This window comes from Thunnus albacares, chromosome 14, assembly GCF_914725855.1.
Source record: "Thunnus albacares chromosome 14, fThuAlb1.1, whole genome shotgun sequence".
Lineage (NCBI taxonomy): Eukaryota > Metazoa > Chordata > Actinopteri > Scombriformes > Scombridae > Thunnus > Thunnus albacares.
In genome coordinates, this window is record NC_058119.1 from 3366915 (window position 1) to 3384741 (window position 17827).

At 38.6% G+C, this 17827-nt stretch overlaps 1 protein-coding gene across 1 annotated transcript in view; it reads left to right on the plus strand.

Moving 5' to 3' along the window:
- rin2a (Ras and Rab interactor 2a) overlaps positions 1 to 17827 on the plus strand; it is a 56612-nt gene that overhangs the window by 12049 nt on the left and 26736 nt on the right. The window contains exons 2-5 of the mRNA XM_044372903.1: positions 6606 to 6717; positions 13226 to 13326; positions 14890 to 15100; positions 15881 to 15992. Coding sequence (XP_044228838.1) covers positions 6658 to 6717; positions 13226 to 13326; positions 14890 to 15100; positions 15881 to 15992 — 484 coding nt within the window. The 5' untranslated portion in view covers positions 6606 to 6657. The remainder of the gene's footprint in view (positions 1 to 6605; positions 6718 to 13225; positions 13327 to 14889; positions 15101 to 15880; positions 15993 to 17827) is intronic.

The following is a 17827-nucleotide window of genomic DNA, read 5'->3' on the forward strand; positions in this document are numbered from 1 at the left end:
CTATGATGAAACATTTCTGTCCTGATGGGAGCGATCTCATCCAGGCCCCAATTCACAGGGCACGAGGGGTCACTGAATGGTTTTATGAGTATGAAAATTATGTGAATCATATACTATGACCTTTGCAGTCACCAGATCTCAACCCAGTTGAACACTTATGGGAGATTTTGGACCACCATCATCAAAACACTTGATGAGGGAGTATCTTTTGGAAGAATGGTGTTCATCCCTTCAGTAGAGTTCAGAGACTTGTAGAATCAATGCCAAGGTGTATTGAAGCTGTTCTGGCAGTATGTAGTGGCCCAACACATTACTTAGACACATTATGTTAGTTTTTCCTTTAATTTGTCACCTGCCTGTATATATGTGAACAACTGGCAGTCCTGTGTTTATTTTTCTTGGACTGATAACCACAGGGGCCTTCCTGTTGACCAGGCTTGGACTGTGAATCACACACAAGCTTGCAGTTACACTGCAATCTACACACACACACACACACACACACACACACACACTTCTTGCTTCAACCAAAACATCCCCCAAAAGCCCACCCCACTGCTTTGTTTTGACAAGAGGGGTTGGCCCAACAGAGCCCCGCTAGAGACATGAGTGGAGAAGGGGGTTACAAGAGAGGCAGGAGATAAAAAAAACAGCAATGTCACACGCCTTCTGTCACTCTTTGGATTCTCTCACTTTCAAGGAAATAAACCTGTTTCTCTCTCGTGCATGCACACAGACACTAGTGAAAAACATGGAAATCAAGTCCAGAATCCAGTCTTTTTCCAAACAGTTCTATTTTTTTCCTCAGGGAAATGTGTTTGTATTTGACTGTTTGGATCCAGTCAGTTTGTTTATTGCACAGTTCTGGTGCCAATTTATTTTGCAATATTGAATCTGTCCATATTTTTGTTTTGCATTCAATACTCACTGTTCAAAAATGAGAATTTGCTGTGTCCTCTTAAAGAAAAAGAAAAAAATCTTTGAGGGACATTGAGGCCATGGCACACTACAACTCTTTGTTGGAGCCCAAACTAATGTAATTGGTTTAGGATTAGCTGCTTCTTAAAGGTGCAGTGTGTAGAATTTAGTGGCATCTAGGAGAATGGACTTGTATGTATGTTTTAATTAGTGTATAATCCCATGAAAATAAGAATCGTTGTGTTTTCGTTACCTTAGAATCAGCCCTTTATAACCACATAGGGAGAAGGTTCTCTACCACAGAGGTCACCATGTTGCACCACCATGTTTCTACAGTGGCTCAGAATAGACAAACCAAACACTGGCTCTAGAGAGGGCATTTTGCGTTTTTCATGAGTTTCAGCAGTCAGCATAGGTTCTCCTGAATGCTTGGATGGGGAGGGAGTCATTCAGTTAGTTGTAATCTGCAACCTCACCACTAGATGCCACTAAATTCTACATACTGGACCTTGAAGCCCACCACACCTATTAAATGGTAATGGTATTCTACCACATTAAATTAAGCAAAGTAAATACGTTTATTTAATGTAAGTTTGTTCAGGTTGCAATTACAATATGTTGCTATGGAGGCTGTATAAATATGCAGTGGAACATATGATATGACACATGATATTTGATCACTCACTGCGGGCCATTATGCTTCTATACAGTATATCCATCCATGCTTTTGATATAGAGAAAGGTAGCCCAGATGCCCTACTCCCCAGTCTTCAGCTCCTCTTGGGAGATCCTGAAGCGTTCTAGGCATTGTGTTACAGAATATCCCAGAATGCATAATAGAATCCGTCCAGGGTGTTGTGGGTCTGCCCCAGGATCTCCTGCCAGTTGGATGATCCTTGAAAACCTCCAGTGGAAGGCCACCAAGGAATCCTGATGAGATGCCCGAGCCACCTCAGCCTTGCTGGCACGAGGCCAGTGTATTTCCATTGAAGAAGTTGCTTGCCTGTTGGAAGTGTGCTCTTAGCAGAAAATGCAGCAAGAGTCTTTTGTCTGCAGCTCTTTATCTAACATCTCACTGTGGCTGTTTCTGTTGTACTCTTCCTCCTTGCAGTATTAATAACTGATTTGCTGACCAAATAGCTCCAAATAGCTCCACATATTGTTATGTAGACCTGTTTTTATTGATGAATAGCACAGCTAATGAAGCTCAGCTAGTTTGGTAATATACACAAATACATAATTTCCTATAACTTCTTCACAGTAATAGCCTCCCATAAATTTGTCAGTGGAAAGCTTTTAATATGAAGCAGGAAATGTTGGCTTTTCAACAGCAGGAACTTAACATGACTGATCCGGCTGTAAGTTATCAGGAAAGAGTTCGAGCTATAGAAAAACCGTACCATACTACCCTGTGTTGGACCCTATATGATACAGCAGTCACCCTGCTTCTCAATTACCAGATTAACATTTCAATCTCACCTTCACCGCTCATTTTGGCTGCTTGTATTTGCAGTTTCATTCTTTCAGTCGTGACCCACTTTACTGCTGATGCTTCAAATAGCTGCCTGTCCCATGCTCCATCTTAACCTCTCATGAACAAGACCCCAAGACACTTTTAGCTCCTTCACTTGAGAAAACCTCATTTTCTGGCAGGATGCCATGTAGAGATGCAATTAATGAATATTTTGATTATCGATTAAATTTATTTTTTAATGAATCAATTAATCGTTTTGTCAATGAATTCTCAGAAAATAGTGAAAACGCCGTTATAATTTCCCACAGCTCAATGAGATCTACCAAAATGTTCAGTTTTGTGCGACCAACAGTCCTGAACCCAAACATTTTAAGTTTACGGTCATAAATGACAAAGTAAAGCAGCAAATCTTCACATTTGAGCAGCTGGGACAGGGTGAGTTATAGAGATTTTTGCTTGACAAATGGCTAAAACCATTAGCCTAATTCATTAGTTTTGTCAATTAGGTAATCGTTGCAGCTCTACTATCAGGTCTTCTGACTTGGAGGTGCTGACTCTCATTCACATCTTTCTTATTAGGTGTTGTCACTGACTGTGATTTTCATGTACAGAATCTTTAGTGGCCTAAGGATCGCATCTCAGCTTTTTGCACATGATGTGGCTCCGATGGCTTCATCACACTGCGACCCCCAGCATGCACAGGGACAGCTTGCAGCTGAGTGTGTAGCAGTCAGGATGATTGTCAGCCTTTATCTCAAAGCAAAGTGATATTTATTGGATCTAACCCAAAAGAGAATACTATCCAGCACATGTGTAACAGAATGTATAGAGCACCTAACCGGCTCTTGGATCAAAAGCATTCCAGCAGTAACTGAACAACAAGTGTTTTTGTCCTGCAGGTTTCCCTCAGAGACTCTTCAACAAGTCAGAGGGAGAACTCTCCAGTCTGTCTACCAATAGTCACAAACTCTCTGCTTCTGTCTGTTAATGTGTCTGTGGATAGGGTTTGGTGTAAATAAATGGATGCTGTTGTGTGTTTTACTCTTATATGTGTCTCTCTTGAAAGTGGAGGTCTGGGATGTGTTTGCATGGCTCTTCACAGCTGGCTCATATCAGCTGCTGTAACCGGATCCGCCACAACATCTGGGTCAAGCGTGCGTGTGTGTACATGTGTTCAGCCTCTGTTCGTGCAGAATCAGTACCAGCAGTGTTTTGTATGAACCACAGTGAGTAGGCTTTGATAGTGACATTGCTGTCAGAGCTGAAGAAGAAAAAGTGCTTGTTGCCCAGAAAAAGCTTTAAGAGTTGAGCATTTTGAGAACTGGTTAACTCGTAATTGACAGTACAAGTGAAGACACTGTAATGCCACTTAATTCTGAAGGTTACATTGTGGTGGGGAGTATTTAACCCCTCACTAGGCCCACAAGATTTACTACATGTCCAAATAAGGTTATTCTTTACTCGTCTATACATATGTGGGTACTGGATCCTAAACAAGAAAGTATGCTTACCTAAGTTAACTGAAGTCTACACGGCTTGTCTACTTTCTGGTCACATGCAATACATTCTATGAGGAGACAGTCTGACCATCTGGAACAGAGCATAGCATATCTACAACCTTGGTTTCCATAGGAGTAGGGTGACCAGATGAGAATGAGTGAAATTCGGGACAGGGAAGTTGGGGTGGGCGTGACCTCCAGTACATTACATTCAATGTTAACAAACAGTAAAACACGTGAAATTCAAAACTCAATGCTAAAATTTATTATTTTTGTTCATGAAGTAAATTGTCTGTCATTAGGAAAAAGAAACACACTGACTGACTTTTATGTAACTGTGTAAATCATTATCCGTTACATAAAATTAATTTTATTTTATTCATTTCATCAGTGACGGGCCTCTCACATCTGTCTGCAAGACGCACATGTCAGATCACTCCTCTGTGGCTGCCTGCAGCTACACTTCCCCTGTCCTAGTGACTGCAACTTCTATTTCATTTTAAAACAGAAATAAATTCAGAACAGGATTACAAGTAATATATATTTCAAAAATAACTATGTATTGTTGCTAGAGCGGCAATAGTAATGTTTAACTCAGAAAGTCCCTATATAAGCTGAATATTACCTCACTGGAAACAAATCTAGTTTTCCTGAGTTCAGTTGACTCATGTTTATAAGTGTATAAGTTTTATGGCATTTTCACGTTGAAACAGCTGAACCAATGACTCAAAGAGGTGGCTTAATTTTAAATGTCAGAAGGATTAAAATGTATATAATCATTTAGAGTAACATCAGACTCTAACTCTGATCATTTGTTATTAATATTATGAAGATCAGCTGGTAAAGATGGATAAAATAGAGAGATAGATGGATTGGTTCTGAGGATGATATGAAGCGTAGCATCCTGGCTGTGTTTATAACATGCATGAACCATTACACATAGGTGACACATACATTACAGTCATTTTAAACCTCTTCAGCAGGTAAGACCGTCATTAAGCTGTAGGAGCTTACAAACACATGCGGACATCACAAATTCCTCCTGCAATGGTGGCTACACTCTCCATCATCTGCTTTAAAACACGTCGAATGCAATCAACAATTTCTTATTTGTGATAGCCTAATCAGTGCAATAGAAAAGTGAAAACATGTCCATAATACTCTTACATATTTTACAAAAACAAACAGGATATTTTTTAATAACTAAAAACAGGAAGCAGTCTCAAAGTATAAAGGCTTGTTCATATTATCTATTATTTTTATCTTAACCGTTAATTTTTGGGACAAACAGGACAAGAGTCGGGATTTGAGAACTGCTTGTAATTCGGGACTGTCCTGATTTTCTGGTCACCCTCCATAGGAGACAGCCAGCCTTATCAGGACAGCTGCCTTGCCCAGTCATCCTTAGCAGACAGCGGGATGAAGTGCTCTGAAAGAGACAGGCCATGAGCTACTGCTCCCAGGTTTTCAGATGACCTGAAAATGACCCAGGGAAACACTGTGTCATAGAAAAATTCCCTGACAACCTTGAATTTATTTGTTTTTTCTTCTGACCTCCAGTGGTTTAAGTGCTCATCTGGCTGCAGTGATATACAGGTGTACTCAGTTGTGCTCAGTTTCCCTGACATTACCGTTGAGTAACAGGTGATTACAGGTGTAACACAGCACACTTCTGATTAGAGGTCGACCTCTTCTCAACCTCTTCGACCCCTCTGCCTGCAGGCAGGTCAGTCATTGCAAATCCATGCTGTGCAGCCAACTGCTCAAATCCACAGAACTTCTTTACAATTTTGATTGGAGATCTAAGAGATTTTAGTGATACCAAATGTGTACCCACTATTTCCATGTGATGGATCAGTGCAGCCATAAAAACATGGTATCTTGGTTTTGAATATTTACTGTCATGAAATTGTAGATGTTCAAATTTCCATGTTTTCAGAGCACTTTAAAACGGCTATAATCATTTTTTTTTAATATAATAATAATGTATTAAAGGACAATGTGTAATTTTAGAGGAGAATTATCAGTGACTCTGCAGCTCCCCTCAGCTTTACGGAGCTTTATAGCAAGTTTCAGCTCATTGTTTATCTGTCTGGCTGCAACATTACTGTTTTGGTTCACTCTCAGCGCTCTCATAGCGTCATTTTCGGTCACTGCAGGTAGATGTTTTCATAGAAAAAGCTGTAAAAAGCCACTGTACACTACCTGCTCAGCACCAAACGGCAAACATTTAGCTGTAGACTAGCTGGTGAACATAGTGGAGCATTTAGCAGCTAAAGAGCCAGATATTTCCCTCAGGAGTTGGTAGAGAGCAAAAACAGAGCTAAAAGAGAGTGAATATTGGACTTACATTCACCAGGTGGACAGAAACACTCCAAATGAATGATGATGTTGCTCTGTAACTGCTGGATGTGTAAATAAGCAACTATTTGCTAAAAAGTTCAACGTATCAACTTAAAAGGTGATGATATGTCAATGTTGTGCTCACAACTTATTTGTGCTGCTTACAAGTGGCCAGAATCAGTTGTTGCAGGTTTAAGGACATTTACTTTATGCCCAGGAAACACAGCTACAAATTTTAAATAAATTATTTGTCAAACCATCTTTTTAATCATAAATCTTCCTTGAGTGTGCTCTTGACTCGAAAATTGAACTGCCTTGTTTGTGTTTGTTTGTTTGTATGTGGAGCTCTAATGTATTTTTTCCCCTCACAGACAGTGCAGCAGACAGAGACAGACAGAAAAGACTACATACTTGACAGACAACATGTCCACCAGTCCCATCAGTCAACCCTGCAAGCAGGAGAGGAAAGGCAGTTTCTTCAAGGTACGAGCCACTCAGTCACTTCTGAGTAAATAAGACATGTTTTCACATACAGAGCTGACAGCATGTTATAAATGTAGTTTATACAAAGATCTTGGCTGCTGACACCTCTTGGTCTAGGGAGGGATATTTGGGTGGGGGGGAGGCAGCAAACCGTATAGTTACAGGCTAAATGAGGGAGAAGATTAAAGAGGAGGAGGAGAGAGGTGGAGCTGGCCTGAGTATAGTTTTGTGGTTTGTTTCCCGGTTTCATCTCTGCTCCTTCTTGTATAGCTTTGTTTCTCCTGGATTGCCCAACAGAGCTTTGTTTTTGAGGAAGATGTAGTGAGTGTTAGATTTATCAGATGACGAGACACAGGGCTCTCAACAAATATTCCCAATTAATGTAATTTAGCACATAATGTAAATGACAGTTTCACGTCAGTGTTGTCACTTTAATAGATTTTGTTTATGACTTTTAGCAGTTTGATTACAAATGATGATCTACTCTTGTGTATTCTTAAAATACTGAATAGATTTGCTGATTGACAGTCACATTGATTTTTGATCATTGACGCTTGCAGATTGCTGATACTACTGCTGATTTTAAGATGATTTATGTATTTATAAGCAGTGGGACCAAATGTAATGTGAAGTGTATAAAATCCAAATCAGTCCGCTGTGAGAATCCACTGGTAACCTCATCATCATGTCTTATACATTTAGAATATCAGCTCTGCTCCATCTGTTGTTATTTCTTTGTTAATAACTTTGAACATTTAACAGAGGGCTCGCCACTCTTACAATCTGTTGTGATGTTACATTTCTGAAACAAATGAATGTGTTCATCAGAGAGCCACAGCGTACTGATTTAGTGCTGTTTAATTAACCAAAGAGACACACAGTGTTTGTTATTTATATTTTTTTTCTCCTGACAAAACTTTTGCGCTGTGCGATAGAGACTAGCCAAAGTTGCTATGCACACTAGTTTCACCTCCTGTTTTTCACACTGTGAGAAGTCAAAGTCATGTGCAGCCCTGTTGTGATCAGTCAGTGGTCATTGTGTGCACCTCCCTGACGCAGTGTCAACAACAAAAAATATATGACGAAGAGGTTCAACCATGAGCCCATTTCATTCACTTTTAGGGCGTCTGATTCTCATTAGTAAGTGAGGGCTAATGAAGTGACAGCAGATTATATTGTTACTTATTTGCAAAAAATGACTCATAGTTGCACAGAAGCCATGGCATTTAATCAGTTCTCGTTTTTTCATCAATGATGGTTTTTAATAGCCTTGCACCTAGGTGATATGTGTATAATTACTCTTCTCTAAGGAAATGACTCATAAACATAACTAGATATGTAACTGATATCTCATCTGCACATAATAAACAGTGGCCTGATTCATCTGGCGTTGAAGCAAAGTGCTGTTATTGATAGAAATCTGTTCTGGTCAGATAAATCATCTCATGTACCTGTGTTGTTCATCTTGTTAGTTTATAAGATGTTACATATTTACTTACTTTGTTATCTGCTGTAGATTTATGAAGAGTCATGTAAAAATTTGATGTAATCTATAATCTATAAGAAAAACTTTTGTACTGTAAACAAAACTGTAACCAATATATATTATGCTACGAAATATTTAGAATACTTCGATTTGAAGCAGGTTGCAACTTTGTTTTTTTCCACAGACATCTCTAGGTGAAACACAAAAGAAGAAGTGATCAAAGCATGATATCATCATCTATAGATATTTGTTGTTGACTTCCTTAGAAGAAGCACTCTTTACTTACAGACTGCTGCTTGGTGTTGTTAAGTATCTGACAGAAACAGTTCAAACACTGATCCATGCCAGCCTTTCCTTTTGTGTGAGGACTGTTTATCCGCAGTCTGTAATAATTACAGGCCTGCCTTAAACACACATGGCCTTATAGTGTCAGCACACCTCACAGCAAAGAAGCAATGAATCAAATGTGGATACACACCCATTAGTGCTTATACATCTGGGAAAAAGATAAAGTGTAGTCCTGACAAAACATCATTTAAATGTGATACTTGTTTTAGAGTTTTAGACCAGACTATAGGATCACACGTCTGTACTACCAAATATGTCACTGACGCTACATTTTGCAGTAGTTTCTTTCTTGACTTTAATCTATGTTTGGGAGGGAGGCAGAAAGATGAAGAAAAATAAAGGTAGGGTTGAGAGGAGACTATTTATAGAAGACACAGGTGAGTAAGTCCAGAACCTGACAACCTGCTGCTTATCAGCTTCAATACTAAAGAGATAAATGTCCAAAGGTTGAATTAGACTGTAGTGTATCTGCTAATATAAGTCAGACTAACTTGAATGTATGCTCCCACAGCAAAGTAGCTGGCTGTAAATATGGAAGCAAAGTATTAATGACATATACACTTTATACTGTATCTATGGATCAAAGTAAGGTGCTAGAACATCCTTTGTTGTGTATGTGGAGATGATGAATGTGAGTGCAGTTTTCCAGCCTCTTTCTTAATATTTATTCTGCCTACCTTGGCATCTGGCCAGTCCCAATGCCAAGCACACATACTTTCCTTATGACGCCTGCGAAAGGTGGTTTTGTTGCATGTAGTAAGCACTCAATCCTGTTTGCCATATGCCGTTTTATGTCAGCGGCAGTCTTGATAAACCTCAGGAATAAGAGTTTCCTTATAAAAGTTACCATGCATTGTAGCAACAGCTCTTGTGTTACCGTACTCACAATATCTGCTGCAGTGAACGTTCCTATAGCACTTTTTTTCCGACATAGCTTGTTTTCCAGTCATGTTTTCCACAGTTGCTCGCATGCATTCATTTTAACTGTTTTTACAGTTTTTCAATTAGTATTCCAAATATGTTGGCTGCAGATTTACTGTACAAACAAAGTCATATAAAATAAAGTACCTATAAAATGCACTTAAATCCTATAAATCCCTGAGGTGGACACCATATGTCTGTGGGAAAAAAATTAACTTTTGTGAAGCACAATGCAGACTGGTGTCAGTGTCAGTATTGGGAATGTAGGTCTATCATTCTGAATGTTTGAGGTTGTGTTAGTCTGAGTGGTGTGAGTTTCCTCAGCCTGCTCATGATGTTACCCAACAGAAAGATTGCCCAACTAGACAGATTAGAGGGAAGTGAAACGAATGACGCCAGTGTCACAAAGAAATGAATCAGGCTCAGTCTTCCAGGAAATCCAGTATTCCTGTGAAACGAAAGCTGGTGTTGCATTTACTGGGGACAATGTACAGTTTCAAACATAAAATAACACATAATCCATCACACGCTTACTTAGATGCCTCATATGAAAGGCTTGTTCACCACCTGTTGATTATTAAAAAGGTCTTTAAGCTACAAGCACAACAACATTGTCACTTTGTGTGTCAATACATATGTGTGTGAGTGACTGGCTGACTTAAAAGGTTGAGTCAGGGTAAACATGTGGTCTTGTGAGTAGTTTTTTTAGAAAGGCTTGCTCAGAGTCTCTGGAAGAGTAAAGGGTAGTAAATGCACTGATTCAGCATGGCTTTAATAGAACTCACACAGGGGTGAGGAGGAGGGCAACAGTAGTCACATTTCAGTTACAGTGTGCAGCACGTGTGGTAAGAAATGGAGACCTCTACTGGGAAGTGGCAATTAAGTTTGCCACATGTTTGACCAAGCAGTGCTATTTTTTTTTTTTTTTTTTTTGAAGCCTCTTTTAGAGTAAAAATCATCTTTTCAAAATGAGTGTTATACCAAAATGTGACTTGAAATCATGAATAAAATTGCTAATAAGAGTCATATCAAAGACAGCATCCTAGATCTTAATATGGCACCTTAGAAACAACAAAAGAGCTGTCTAAAACCATGAAAATAATAGTAATAGTATAATAAAGGTAATACATATCTTCATCATTTCAAAATTTCTAGATTTAAAGATACCCCAAAACATGAGCAGCAAGAAGAGAGAACATACAGTTTCTGCAGCGATGATGTAAATTCACACAGAGAAAACACATTTTGCAGATATGAATGTCTTATAATAACTGATAATATAGGATTATATAATGATGAATTCAAATTCAATTTAAAGTACAATAATATGCTTATTTGCTTTCTCTGCATCTGGCCAACAAATGTTTGAATGTGTTGAATATTTTTATTGCTTTTTATGTTTTTTCAACAGTTGCATACATGTTTTCAATGACTAGCCTATTTCTAATATTTTGGCAGCAGATTAACAAAAGAATTTAAAAAATGTAGGACTTTTGCTAAACAATTATTTTCATGATCAATAAATATAATGATTATCGTCATTTTTGTTATTATTATCTATTTATGTAGCTGTATAATGATGGACTCAAGTTTGAATAGCTTGACATTTTGGGAAAACACATATCCACTGTCTAGATGAGAGTTACGACAGCTGGTCGTCGTCATGGTGACAACAGGACTCCAGGAAGTCACTGCTCCTGGTTTATGGTGTTGACACTAGAATAAGCAGCTTGTGAGTGACGGTGGGACCCAAATGCAGCCAATAATGTAACAAAAACACTGTTGACTCATGGCAAGTGAAGCACATTGCAGCATAGCATTCTCAATGTGCCGCTTCCTTTTGGTCACAAACCCACCATTTGGCTGCGGTACACATGCCAGTTAAAGTTCGTTTTAGTATACAGCCGGTCTACACAACTGATTAAATCAGGTGGATGCAGCATTTTTAATGAAAAACATCAGCAGGTTTACCTTTTTTGCAAATAGAGGAATTTGTGTGTTGGCTAATAATGGTGCAGCACTGCAAGGGGTCAGTCTCAAGTGAATGTAATTAATTAAAATGAAGTTTTAATCAAACATTTTTAATTTAAAAGAACACTGAACAACATTGTTCATACCTGAAGCAATTCCACTGAACAGTAAATGATGACAGCTGACCTCGGTGTGACCTGTGGAGGCTTGTTGTTCTCCCAGTAGAGTTATTTATGTCTCCCCTGACAAACCGTTTCATACATGAAGCTTCAGTCACAGACAGGCTTTTATCAATTGTTTCCTACAAGTGTTCCTCTTTAGTAACCCTAGTTGGTCAGTGGGAAGTGGTTAGGCTGGGGGTAGATTTTCTCACACATACACACAGAGACACACACACACACACACACACACACACACACACACACAACATCAAGCTTACAGAGGCTGAAAATGCCTCTTGTATCTTCCAGTCTAATAATACTCCATCACATCCTTTACCTTCTTTTTTTCTCTTCCTTCTTTGGAATAAACTCCCACATAGAGCTGCAACAATATTGGTTTTGTAATTTTTCAAGCATAAATGCCAAACCCTTTCTTGTTCTTCAAATGAAATGCACAATTTGAACACGTCTCCTCGGGCTATAGGTAATTATATTTTTTTCTGTTTTCTGACATTTTATAGACAAAACAACTAATCGAGTAAATAACCTGCAGGTGATTAGATGATGGAAATCATTGATAGTGTCACTTTGAATAAACATGCTCTGCTTGGTATAGTGGTTTGAAAGCTAAACTTAGGAACAAATTGCGGCCGATGCAAAATAACATTATTTGGTATTTATTAAATGCATCTCCTCAAACTCATTTTGGAGGTGATGAATTCAGAAGGATAGGACTGCTGCCAGGACAGCTCAGAGCAGAACAACAGAAGCTGCACCATATGTACAATGTTATCAATGAGTATGCTCCTCAACACTTGTGTTCTCAGATAACAATGATCCATACTCAGCATAACTATAATTCCAGGGCCAGTGTGCGATGAGGTAAAGTGCCTCAAGTGAGTAATGTAGTCAGAAGTTCATTTTTTTACACTGGTGCCATGTTGTAGCCTTAGGTTACACCTCAAGGTTTTAAATATGTGAGGGGCTTATAGAAGTCAGGTTAGGATGTTTTAATGGAACAGGGTAACAGATTTATAATTAAATCTGTAATTTTTTATTTCTTAAATTGTGGTGATGTGTTTTTGGATTTCAGGATTGTGTTGTTTTTTATGTTGAATGTCTTGTGCTTCTTCATGTTTCTTTGTCTTTTAACATCTTGGGACCATGTTGGAAATAAATGTTTTTACTTTAACATGTTATCCTTTGGATTTTTATTTTTTTTCTGTGTCTAATAATCCATGAAATAAAATAAATCAGTCAATTAATAATTGTCAGTTGCAGCTCTACTCCCACTGAAAATTTGGGAGGTAGGCTGGACCATTCAATTGATTTCTACTCTGATACTGTTGGCGCAATTCTGTTCATGTTGCTATACAAAGTTTTTAATTTCTGAACCTGATGTTACATTAACATTCTTATCTGAAGGTTTGGATTCTGCTTGTGTCTGTGTGTGTGTGTGTATTTTATTTATTTGTTTATTTTTGTACATGTGAGGTCTCATAGTTGTGTGTCTGTTATATCTGAACCTATAAAGTGTATAGAGACTCTTTGGTTGATGTGCATTTTAGATAAAGTTGAAGTTGACTGAACTGATCTCTGAGCAATTATCTTCTCTCTGTAGCTGATCGACTCATTTGCCTCGGAAATTGGTACTTTGAAGAAGGAGATGGGAAAAAAGACTGAGCCAGCTGAAGGAGACCACAAGACAGATACACTTCTTGGGTGAGCGTGTGTGTGTGTGTGTGTTTGTGTGTGTGTATGTTTGTGTGTGGATACTTTTGTATGTCCCAGCCATCCCAGCCAGTACTGGCACTATAGCACAGTTCCTCAAGGCTACCAGCAGGGAGCACACTTGACAGGCCTTTAAATGTTGTGTCAGTGTGAAATGCTGTGTTGAGTGTGATAGTCAGATATGCCAGGAATCAGCAGATAGAATAACAAACTGATTAGTTCTCCGGGAACTGTTACGTAGGGTGTGTGTGTGTGTGTGTGCGTGTGGACTTTGTCAGTCTATGAACCAGGAAAACATCTGGAACTTATAGAAAATCTTGATCCCAGACAAACCTCTGATAAAGATGCAAAGAGTCTATGCTTTATGTGCTCTATAGATGCTCATCATTTGTTTGTAAATGATCTCAACCCTCTCACTCTGGAATGTTTTGTGCACAAGTCTGGTGATTAATTCCTCTTCTAAGACACAGCTTCTGTAGAATTCGGAAAGTACCTGCTGACTGTTGGGGAAGTGTGAAGTGTGAGGCACACTGTCATGAATTCCAGTTGTTTATCTGTTTTGGAATCATGAATGAGTTAGTGGACATCTTGAAAACTGATGTTTTTTTCTGAAACTGTCAACACTTGAAATAATGAGCATTTTAATGCAGCCCACACATTGTGTTTAGGTTTGTGTGTTTGTGTTTGTGCATGCTTGTGTTGTGTGTGTGTGTGTGTGTGTGTGTGCGTGCGTGCGTGTGGTAAAGCCAGTACTAGCTGTGGTGGTTGAAATAATCATGATGTAATTAGAAAGGAGACTTTATTTATTTATTTACTTTATTTATTGCCTCGCTTTATTTGTGCACATTTAATTGCTGGAGCGATTCTGTTGTTTCTGTTTATTATCCACAAACAACAGAAATGACTGTATAGACATCAGCATTGTGATTTTCATTACCAGTGTTTTATACATGTTTGTTATTTACATCATGTATGTGAGCAGGAGAAATAATGATAAAAACAAAAGTCAGCCCAACGTCACAATTCATACATTTGCATCAAGAGCTTTACAATCAATACAGCATGTGTGCCATTTGTCAGAACATTGATTGGTGATATCATGAGGGCCCGACCAATCAATATATCGGTTGATAATCTTATACATATAGAATATATACATAAACACACATTTTTTTGCAATGATCCATCAAATGTGATTATAAAACACTTGTGAAGAAGATGTGTAATGGAGGCATGATATTTTACAGCTTAACAATAAACTTGCAGTGCACTGAAACAGTAAACCTTAATAATTATAAATAACTGTAAATAAAAAAACACATAGAACATATCTACACATATATTAAACTTGAATTAACAAAAAAGGATCAAATATACATAAAATTCTTCCTATATAATTTTAAATAATAAAAAAAAAATATATTGATATAATATACCAATATATCTGTGATAGGCCAATATTGGCGATAATATCGACTGACCGATATATCAGTCAGGAATCTAGATATTACTCTTGTGATGTAATTTCTTGTTTTTGTTTGGTCCTGTTTTCAGGCTGGGTGAAGAGGTGGGAGGTCTCTTCCTGCAGGCTTCACCCTGTCCTGGGATCGGGACAGGGTCAGCCGGAGCCAGAGATTCGGGCTATGACTCCCTCCATCGGCGGCTCAGTGTTTTGGACAGACTGGTGAATACACATGCTGTGTGGCTACAGCTGGGCCTCAACCACCAGGATGCCACCCGTATACTACAGAGCCAACCCACAGGGGTGAGGGAACAGCAGCGTCTTGTATCCAACACTGTTGATTTAAAGCTTTCACTTTGGTTGAAAACTTTACTTCTTAGCACATATACACCTAATAAATCTTACACCTGTACAGTATAATGCTGTATACACCACAAACTACATCCTCCAAAAGCATCACCACCAATAAACCTCTCTGACACAGTTCACAATTCAACTGTCACCAGTGCTCAGCAAAGTATTTCCATCCATTGAGCGGACTGTTGAGACAAAGTTAAATCTTGACATGTACCTGTGTTAAGGCAAAGTACATTTCTTACAAATCCAATCATAAAACCACAACTGTCCTGGCTTATTTTATGGATAGAAATGTTAAAGCCCTTTGCTCCTAGAGAGAAGTTGATTGAGAAAATGTGTTTTTGGGGCCTTTAATGTATTTCCCCCCAGGGAAAGTGATTTGTGAATTGAGTGTGTATAAATAACAAAAAAATAAGAGCAGTGTTAAAGAATCACTTTGCTAATTAACAAATCATGAACACTGTCCAGTCAAGCAAAGATACCATTCTAGCTGTAGTCTGCATTCACAGTAATCTAATGAACCTGATTTACTTTCTCTTACTATCATAATTTCAAAATAATACACATACAGCACATAAATGTAGGTAAATATACTGTATATACATAAGGGAAGCAGTGTAGATGTCAGCATTTCTTGCCATATTACAAACTCTCCACACAAAATTCCATCAAGAGTTCTTATGTAACGAGTAAACCTGATTGGATGTTTCCTCTCCTGGCCTGCAGACATTTGTGGTGAGGAAGTCAACCAGCCTGCAGAGAAAGGTCATCTCTCTACGCATGGACAAAGACTCTGTGACTCCTGTCAAAGACTTCCCTGTCAGGGAGAGCCAGTACAGTAAGCATCTGAACTCTTGCTTCATGAATTTATTTATTTTTTTTAGTTTTTCAAATATATAAAGCTCATCATATGTGAGTGGAATAAGAAAGTGGAACAAGTTATCAATGTATACACTGTTTTCTCCGCCCCCTCGGATGTTATTTGTGATCACAAAAAACTGTCTCAGTTCCTCAACTGAAATACCCGGGCTGCTGTACTCATTCAACCTAGCTTAGAGAAGTATTTGTAGTATTCACATTAAGCTTGTGCAGAAACATGAACTGGGCTGGCAATACTCTATTATTAAACTATTTAAAGTACAGTACAAGGCTCACTGTCTCACTTGTCTGAGGTCGAAGGTCCGCTGCACTGCAAGTTGCTTGCTTCCTCCGGTCAGTTTACACTTTACTCATCACCATGCAGCAGCACTCTCTGAGCCACCACCATGGACCGACAACACACTTGAGCCCTCACGATGCCAACTTGTCTTTGGACACGGCACCTGGAGCAGACTCTGGCCTGCATACAGAGAAACACAAAGAATAAGTGCCATCATTTTGATATTCACTTAAATTTTTACATGCATACAATACATGAACACATAGAAACACAAAGAACGAGTGCCAGCAGTGTTTGTTAGACACCTGCCCTCAATCAGTCCACTGAATCACAGCCATTTGCTCACAGTTTTAGTCTGGACAGAGGGCTCAAACAGAGAGAAAAAGATAAACATAAGGTGTCAGAGACTTCATTATACTGTATCTATTGTCTGTTAGATGTTTGGTATCCTTCACTTTTAAACCACTTCTTCCTCTTCCATCACTCCATCTAAATGAGTGGATTACTAAGTCCACTGTTCGTTTCCTTGTTGTTCTGTTCTATTTTTAGTTTCCTGAAAAGTGGGGATTTTCCTGAAGCTTTGATCAAACATCTCTGTACCAGACTACTGTACTATATTGAATGTCTTCTAGTCTTCTAGTGCTGTACCTGTGTGTTCATATTTGTCTGTGTCAGCACTAGAGTGGAATTTCCAAATGCGTACCTAGTGAGAGTATGTGCTGCGTGTGAGTCACCGCCCACAGCAGCCTGTGCTACGAAAGCATGCATGCTTTGCCTTTTCTCTGTGGACTGAAGAGTCAGTGACGTCTCTCTTTTCACCTGAAGAGAACAATACACAATAAATAATGCAGCCTTACTTGTAACCTAGGTGTATGAACGGTCCTAAAACAAAGTTAACTTTGTTTCACCACTGTCATATTACAGTTATTAATCTTACATAGCCACAAACACATACATTACCTCATCGCCATGCATCCTGCAAACAGCTGTGTTTAAAAAAGAAAAACAGTATTAAAGATAAGTAGTTTCTTTCTTTCACTTGCTTCCAAACAAATGCACGTGCTAGCCAAGATCTTTATGACACTAGGTGGTGGTGCTCATGGGAAATGTTTTTGTCCACAGCTAAAATCAACACAAAATGAAAGTTCTTTGTAGTAACTTTAACCAAGAACTCAGTTACGTGGCCATGTAAGGTTCTGTAATTGTGCATCTGCATGGAAAATGAGGCGGAACACAGTATATTTTCTATCAGCTACTATCAGTTGCACTACCAAAGTCTTTGTTTGATTTGCAGGTGAAACAGTGCTAAGAGGAGAATATAAACTTAATGATTATATAAATAACATAGTACATGTCTGTTAACAGTAATGCATGGAAGGCTAATGTAGTGACATCTGGATGCATATAGGACAATCTGATGAGCGATCTAATTGAATGTTAACTGAAATTGTAGAGTAATAATTAATTTCAATGAGACCATTGCACCAATGCAGCGTGGGTATCGATGCAGAGTC